We start from the raw sequence: 9,101 nt of genomic DNA on the forward strand, positions 1-9,101 counted from the left end.
TTACATTAGTCAGTGGACCTCTCGGGGAAGAAACACTTCATTAGTTAACATTTTGCTACCTACACAGACGCGTGGCCTTCACGACAATCTAAGCATGTCATGCTCACATCCATCCACTGCATGCATGCATATGTCAGGAGGCAAACCATCTGTTAGTGACAATGAGGGAGCAAAAGATATTGAACGCACTTAACGGTAATTGGTCATTCAAAAAATAAACGTTTTTTAGTCAACTTTTACCATGTCAAAAAAATAAAATAAGTTTCATGGCATTGGTAAGTTCAGAATTCTGGTATTGTGACATCCACATGTACAGTAGGTGCTGATTGTCTTTGGTGATCATTTTGGGGTCCTTATTTTACTAAAATATAAAGTTTTTGCCAATCTGTCCAAGGTGGCTGTCTTATTCGATTTCTCATGGTAGATCTGTGCACTTTGCTGACAACTGACTGTTAGAAGCTACGCAAGCACTTCAGTGGGTTTTATCGAACCTCAAGGAAGTGACCTTTAAGTACTCTTCATCAAACACAGAGAGCCTTTTGGGTCTTTCACTGTGTTTTCTGTCATCTTGCCTGTTTCCATAACATACTTTATGTATACGTAATTATATTTTGAATTTCTGTTTATTTTATTCGAATGTAATATAGTGATTTTACAAGCAAACAAATTGATTGGTAAATCAGTTTTCAGGTGCTCTAAGACTTTTACACAGTACTGCACATATGTGCATGCAAGAAAATAGATCTACAAGCAGATGTACAGAAGAAAAAGATAAAAAGAAAACAAAGTTGATTGCATGGTGCAAGTATGCATTCATCCAATTAAAAGATGAAATGACAAAAATAAGAGTTGAAACATTTGTCTTTTGACAGAGCCAAAGTGCCCATCACTGCTGTGCAGCAGTTAACGCTGACAACGTGGTATGATGTCATCATGCAGTGTGCTGGATGGTCATCTGATGATCCTCTGGCAGAGAATCAAACAGTGTGTTTCATTAAGGAATCAGTGATTGTGCTGAGTCAGGAGTCGGTGCTGAGTCAGCAGGTTGTAAATCCTTATCAAGAAACCCCAGTCTCTCTCTCACACAGGCACGCACGCACGCACGCACGCGGTTTTCCTGCAATGCAGTGCCGCTTTCATCTCCATGCATTCCTGTCTGTCTGGTCAGGAATTCATGGTCAGGGAGATGAGTCAATGTCATTTGAGAGTTACTTACTGGAGGATGCTGTGAAACCGCTCAAAGCCAAGATCCGCAGCAGCCAAAGCAGCTACACACACAAAGAATATACACAGGGCTCCGAGTTAGTATTTTTTTTTAATTGGAGTCACTGGTGCCCCCAACTACAAAAAGCTCAGAGCATCAAACTAAATTTAGGAGCATACACCAGAATTGAGACGCAGCATTCTGCACTAATTTTCTGACCATGCGACTTTGGTCAATAAGAGTGAGAGGGAAATCACAAGACAAAATAAAGCAATCCTTAATAGGGAGGCAAGTCATGGGACAGCGGTCAGGAAACGCCTGCAGACGTTGGATCTAGATTCATTACAAAAAAGTAACATTGAAGCAAGCCTAAATACTAGCATCATTAAATAAACTAAAATCTTACCAAAACAAGTATCTAATGTCATTGCTTGTAAGATTGACATTCTGTAAAAAGAGTCAAATTTGTGATAACGACATACAATAGAGCTGTCATTTAGTCATTGCTATAACCAATGACGTCCTGAAGAAGCTGTTCCCATTCTGTTCATTCTGTATCCCCTGTTCAGCTATGAAGCACAAGATTGTTTACGGTTGAACTGGTAATATGGGTTAAGCTGTTTTCTCTGTAGTAACGGTGCATGCTAAAGAATCATGCTATTTTGGAAACAACAGTACAGCGAAGCCTTATTGTTCCAACTAAGATTATCTGGGAGATTATGTTATAGGCATTCAGGGATCGAAAAATACAACCCCAGGTCACCCAAGCGAAAATATTTAGGTTGGGATTTAGAACCCTACAGAAACAGCGTCACACACAAATCAGTTCAGTTAAACAACTCGGACACAGTTCCCCAACGTCATCAGCCAGTGATTAATACCATCTCAACACACCAATGCAGCAACGGATACGGGAAGGGAGCTAACAGTTGGATGTGCAGGGGACTCACTGGGTTGCTGGTCCGGTAGTGTCTGGCTGGACTCAGGCCCCCCTGGCAGGGACGTGTGAGTGTGTGTGGTGGCGGTGTGGGGGCTCTGCCCCTTAGCCCAGGTCACCAGGCAGTAGGAGGTAGTGGACGATGTAGAGGAAGCCTGTTCCAAGATCTCAGCCAGAGTGGAGCACAATGCCGCTTTCTGCTCGTCCTCTACAGGGTCAGAGACAAAAAACAAACATGCATGCATTCATTCATTGGTTCATTTGAGCGATGTGGGGTGGCACAGAATGGTAAAGAAATTCCACACGGTCACAATATTTCACCAAGACAAAATATTCCTCAGTCTAGTCTTTTTCAAATATGATTCTTCATGTATTCAGTGATAATATCAATGACATAATACCCCAAAAAGTAATACTTATACCACCTCGTGAATTATTATTCTAGTTTTTACAGGTTTCAGATTAGTCAGTTTGTTGTGTTTTCCTTCCAAATCAATATATAAAAAATCTCGTTATCTACCAGAAAATGGATGCCATAAGCAACTTTGCTAAAAGCTTAAACTGGTAGACAAATGCACACCCACACAGTTGTGTTCCTGCATTGTCTGTTCAGAAAGTTGAAGGAAAAAACTATTACTGATGCATGTTTTATGATACACTTTGGCAAATTAAATTGTAAAATGCATAAGACACCACTCAAAAAAATGAAGGGAACACTTAAATCACACATCGGGTCTCGATGAACAAAATATATTAAAAATGAAAATCTTCACTGTATTATGTAATCTTTACAAAATTACATAATCATCAGTGGAAACCAAAATCGTGCCTGTATGCACTCCTGACCACGTCTGGGCATGATCCTGATGGGATGGTGGGTGGTTTCCTGGGGGATCTCCTCCCAGACCTGGATCAGGGCATCAGTGAACTCCTGCGGCATTGGAAGCACCGATACATAACATCCCAGAGGTCCTCGATTGGATTCAGGTCTGGGGAACGTGAGCGCCAGTCAATGGCATCAATGTCTTCGTAGTCCAGGAACTGCCTACACACTCTGACCACATTAAACTGGGCATTGTCCTGCACCAGGAGGAACCCAGGGCCCACTGCACCAGCGTAAGATCTGACGATGAGTCTGAGGATTTCATCCCGGTACCTAACAGCAGTGAGGGTATCATTGGCTAGCACGTGGAGGGCTGTGCGACCCTCCAAGGATATGCCTCCCCACTCCATTAGTGACCCACCGCCAAACAGGTAATGCTGGATGATGCTGCAGGCAGCACAACAGAATAGCAACCCCTGTCAGTTTGGTCAGGAACATGCACACCAGTAGTCCGCTGGAGGTCATTCTGTAGTGCTCTGGCAGTGTTCCTACTGTCCTTCTATGGCCCTGGCCAGCTCTCTTCCTGTAACGGCCCATCTACTGGTATCCCCTCCATGCTCTTGAGACTGCAATGGGCGACACAGCAAACCTTCTTGTGATGGCACATATGGATATGCCATCCTGGAGGAGCTGGACTGCCTGTGCAACCTGAACGGGATGCAGGCACCGCCTCACACTACCAGCATTGATAAGGACACCAGCAAAACGCTAAACTACAGAAGAATCAGTCAGGAAGGATAAAGAGAGAGCATTTGTCTGTGGCCTCCACCGGCAAAACCATTCCCTTTTTGGGGTTCTCTTGCTGTTGCCTCTCAAGTGCACCTATTGTCACTTTCATTTGCACCTAGACTCCATTTTGCAGTCTAGATTCCATCATTCAGACTTGGTTCTAAGTGGCCCAGGGGGGTGAGGGGGGAGGGCACAGACACTCCCCCCAAAGGATTTCAAACCACGTTAATCTGATTACAGTGTGAACCCTCTTGGTTTAGGCATTAGAAGTCTAGGTTACCTGTGACATGTCCCCAGTCAGAACTCTCTCTGTTAAATAGGATGTTCTTCAGGAGGAAGGCCTGCAGGAAACACAGAATCACACCAGAAGGTAACACTTGGACAACCAAATCAACACCCACCATACACCTCACAAACTGCTATCCTCATCAGCTGTAACCACTTAGGGTTGGCGAAGGTCCAACTGTCAATGAACAGATCTTCACGAAGACACCCCCTTGACAGTATCATGGGGTACTCTAATAACCATCTTAATAAATAATATTAGTCATCTCAGCTGAGTGCTTGTCAAGTGACTACCAGAATGTGCTAAGGCATCTCTGCCAGGGCCTGGCTTGATTTCATTAACATACAGGCTGCTCATTGATGGGCCCTCGTTATGCTCTGTATTGTCTGGTCCATACCTGTACGGGAGCAATGACTGCACATGGTCCTCCTTCAAACTGCTCCAGTGCTGTGGGTTCTGTCTTACTGAAGACCAACCCTGAGACACAGAAATCCCTCAGTCTGAATCCCACAGTTATCTTAATCAACACTGGTATGTGTCTAGGATGTATTTACAGTACCCCCCCAGGAAATTTAGTTCCAGTTAAGTGTGGATATGAAGTGGGGGGGGGGGCGCTTACCTTGGGTCCATCTCCTGAACAGTGAAGCAGAAATACCGCTGCTGCCTGGTCTTCCCCAAACTAGATCCACAACCTCCTTATTCAACTCCGCCATGGCTCCGTGCACTGGTCCTACAGCCCAGACTAGCGACTTGCTGGCTACCCACCACACTCAAATAATGAGCTGTCACTTTTTGCACAGCCAGGGACCTGTCCGAGTGGAACCAGGCTAGCTATGTATGTTTTACACTTCGACCTTCCAGGAACTGGTGCTCCGCTTCCAAACGGGGCCGGTGGCATCGGCCACAACGGAGCTCTGTGACACAGCAGTCTCCCGGTTTGACGAGCGGACAGGTGGGAGAGGAAAGGAGCATCAACCTAAGTTAGCCTAGCGAGGTGGGCAAGTCTGACCAGCTAGAAACGTGGGCCCACTTCTCTGGGAAAGAAACAGTGTGTGTAAACTAGCTACCAAATTATTCAGCGGCCCCGAGAGCTTATAATAAATATACGGCGATATGTCAGCAAACCAGAATGTTAGCTAATATGCTAAATATTCCCTTGTTGGTCCTCGTCGTGGGTCCTTGTTAGCCTGCTAACGCTTCAACAGTTTACTAGCTAGCTAACATTAGCTTATCGCATCAAGGTTTAGCGTTCCACCGAGAGTGATGAGTCGAATTAAATTCAGGCCTGAATACCAGGAACGTGAACTTTCGCTCAGTACACTTGAACAGGGAATTAACTTATCCGAAGAAGCACACGACTAGTTTGTGAGGGGTTGCTACTCTGTACCGCACAACGAACTACCTGTCTGTCATAAGTCTATTTACAACAGCTGTTTTGGAAAGTGTGTATTAATGTGACGTAAACGCACGTAACTGTGGATTGGTCCAAATCCAGAATGTTCCTGACCATTCGTTGAACCAAGGAAGATCCTCCTCCAACACTTTCTTTTGACACAGACTAAGGTTACGCGTTTCCGATGAGAACGTATGCCTCCTTCAGGATATAGCTTGGTATTACAGATGTGTAATCTATTTCATCAGCGCTTTGAGTGGGCTAATGTATGAAGCCAAACGATGAGATGAACCCAACAGCTTTCGGAAGCTTTTCCCGAACCAGCTTTACAATCAAATGGCATTATTAATACCACTCAACCGACATACATGAATTTAGGCTACCATTTTAGTTGTATAATGATATAAAGATGAGCACAATACCGTTGCACACGTACAGAGTAGGCTATGTGTTTCACAACTTAGAACGCGAGCTCATTCTTGGCTCTGCCCACCTTTCGTAGGTTGTGCCCACTCGGACTCTCGATAGAAACGACAGTTCGTGGGCTATCTAGCTTAGTTATACAAAATCTTGGTCGAAAGTATCCAACTGCAGACGGAAGTACTAGACGAGTAAAATCGATGAGTACATTTGCACTGACGATATGTTCAGACATCTGTTTCTTGCAAAAAACGGAAGACACATGTTCAATGCGGTGGATTAGATCATTTAAGTGAATGCATATTCTATAAATGATTAGGCTATATACAAGCGTAAGCCGTATTAATATAATCGTTTTGTATTTTTGTGATATGTTTCTTTCCTAAATTCTAACTAGTGAGTGTATAAAATGAGAACATTGTTTTTGTAGCATATGAGATATGATGCGTAGTTTGCCATTAGCCTATTTCGTGCAGTTGTGAATCTACCTGTGAAGACACATGTCGGGCAGTCAAACAGTTACATGGCCACAACTTCACGTATCGTCAAAGGTATAACTTTAAACATTAGTTCCTACTATCAGAAGAGAACTTCGTGAGTGAAGAACAGATGTGCTAGGGACACTGGAATATTAAACACATGCACATGTCTACAATTTCGTGGTTGTTTATTGAGGGCCGTGGTTGCAAGTCTGATGTTCAAATCTGTAATTACATTTAGTAAGCTCGTACCTTTAGGAGCCTGTACTGCTGCACCGTTATCGGCCGCAGTGTTCATAAATTGACGGGGTATTTTGATCAAGGTAAGCATTCTTGCCATTCTTAAGGTTTTGAGTATTGGTTATATTTCAATCACGTACAGGTGGTAATTCAATCAATATGGCACAAGGGAGGGTGGTATATGGCCAATATTGCTAATATTGCTAAGTTCTATTATTAAGATGCAGTCATGAGTGCCAGCAAACAACACTTAGTAGTGGTATATTGGAATTATATCACAAACACCCAATGTGTCTTTTTGCTGTTTTAAACCTGAAATATATTTGTCATACCTGTGGAATGCAGTCTCATTCCACAGGTTTTTGGACAGTCAGGGTATGAATCAGCCGTTTTACAATTATGGATCAAAACTCCGGTCACATTCCTATTTTGCATAATTGTAGACATCTTCCTGGTCAGAGAACCAGTACCTACGGTATCATGGTAAACTGGGTGTGTTACACATACAGTAGATTTATTTGATATTAAATATTTTGTTTTTTGTTTTGTTGAGGGGTGGAAGTTGGGGCAGAGGTCCACACCTGCACATGCACTCCAACAGACTCACAAATGCATGATTTTAATATTTTTGGGCTACTAGTTATTTTATATACCCTTATATATGTTCTTATGGCTGTATAGTGTATTTGTAGTGTTTTCAGAAAATGCATGTTAATTGTAATGTTTAATTTGCCTGTAACTGGGTTAATTTGAGTTGAACATAGTTAACTTTATGTGGAGTTTGACAATGGAAATTGGAAGGGGAGCATCTGCAACAAGCACCATTACATCAAGTACAACTCTGTGAATGAACTACACTAATAAAGGACATTTCCCCACCAGGTCAACACAGCAGTATGGGTTACATGTATTACATGTATGTATAATGGTAGGCATGTTGTACAGGATGGTTAAAATGTATTTCTGCTGAGGGACAGTTACTGGCTGATTCCTCATAGCAAACAAACTACTCTTCTTCATTTGACTTAATTCCATGCATGCTTGGAATAAAAGGGTTCCAAAAGTGTTCTTTGTCTGTGGGAGAAGCTTGTTTATTTCCAGGGGGAAAAAGATTGACATTTTTAGGAGCTTCTGGGGAATAGGGTTCTACCTGGAACCAAAAGGCTTCTAGATTGAACCAAAACGGGTCTATTTGGGTCCTCAAATAGTTTATTATGCAAAGCTGTCATCAAGGCAAATAGTGGCTATTTTAAAGAATCTCCAAAAATAAATTTATTTTTGATCTGTTTAGCACTATATTATAAAATATTGCTATATTATTACTTATAGTTCCAATATAGTTTCAATGTCTTTACTAATGTGGAAAAGTGTGGAAAATAGTAAAACTAAAGAAATACCCTTGAATGAGTAGGTGTGTCCAAACGTTTAGTGCTGCTATATATACATTATATAATACAATATGTAGTGCTGGGTATATGGATATTGCCTTAATTAAAGGTGTTCTTAGGCACAACACATTACTCCATGGTTAACGTTTATAGACGTAGGTACGCAGGGTAGGGTCTTGTTTAGAAGCATTACATTTGACCATAAACCTCTGAGATGCCTTATTATTAGAAACGAGTTAACACAATCAGAACAGCAAACTGTATGTGAAGTCATACTGTTGTGTAGGTCATGTGGCACAGTTTTCAGCCAATTAGCGTTCAGGATTTGAACCATTTGGTTTATAATCGCAAGCACATCATAAAAAGTTAGCTAACCTCTCCGCACTATCGGCCATCCTCTATTAAGGTCGGTTTCTAGCGTTTGGAGAACTAAATCCTCTCAAGTTAAAAATGTAAATGCACTGGAAAACAAGGGTACATTTTGCTATTAAATATACCCTTTCAGCTAGCCCATCATGATTGTTTATAGAGATATATGGTTAAATACTTTTGTTTAGATTAAAAAAATGTAATGTATGGAAATTGTTGCAAAACGTGAATTTCGGCTTGCTCCACAAACCAGACTTCTTGTTCTATTTATGTGATCAGATGTAAAGTAACATTTTCTTCACCAGAAGGCATGAAAGATAGCTAAAACATTATTATTAAACTATTGAGAGAATAATGTGATCTGTCATTTGTAACACAAAAAGGAAATAAAACGTTATTGAACAAAATGATAATAATAGCCACGTCGCTAGCTGAAATTATTACAGAAATGCTAATTAATATGCTGTTTGTCACTAATAATCACTAAACATTGAGAACTTGATCAGTACTCTGTATAATAATATATCTTTCAAAACTGCTATTGGCTGTGTCGATAATAGGGGGTTCTTCGCAATTATAATTCTTCTGATTGTAATTTAAGACTATCTGGACCAATTACAATGTTGGTTGTAGGGTGATTGTGGACGGTGAAGAGATGTGGGATCGATCTACTTGAATTTCATAAAAAATTAAAATTAAAAAAAAAAGCTAGAAAAAAATGGATAATACATCTGGATTCCAGGTGTAATATATGAGATTTGTTTAAATAAATA

General features: G+C 41.4%; 1 protein-coding gene across 1 annotated transcript in view; it reads right to left on the reverse strand.

Annotated features, from left to right (window-relative positions):
- The window catches only part of mindy3 (MINDY lysine 48 deubiquitinase 3), a 29,421-nt gene extending 23,935 nt beyond the window's left edge, over window positions 1-5,486 (reverse strand). The window contains exons 1-5 of the mRNA XM_013139284.4: window positions 4,659-5,486; window positions 4,437-4,516; window positions 4,034-4,094; window positions 2,155-2,349; window positions 1,217-1,268 (exon numbers count right to left, since the gene is read on the reverse strand). Coding sequence (XP_012994738.2) covers window positions 1,217-1,268; window positions 2,155-2,349; window positions 4,034-4,094; window positions 4,437-4,516; window positions 4,659-4,752 — 482 coding nt within the window. The 5' untranslated portion in view covers window positions 4,753-5,486. The remainder of the gene's footprint in view (window positions 1-1,216; window positions 1,269-2,154; window positions 2,350-4,033; window positions 4,095-4,436; window positions 4,517-4,658) is intronic.
- Between the last annotated feature and the right edge of the window lie 3,615 nt (window positions 5,487-9,101).

This window comes from Esox lucius, chromosome 20 (assembly GCF_011004845.1).
Source record: "Esox lucius isolate fEsoLuc1 chromosome 20, fEsoLuc1.pri, whole genome shotgun sequence".
Classification (NCBI taxonomy): Eukaryota; Metazoa; Chordata; class Actinopteri; order Esociformes; family Esocidae; genus Esox; species Esox lucius.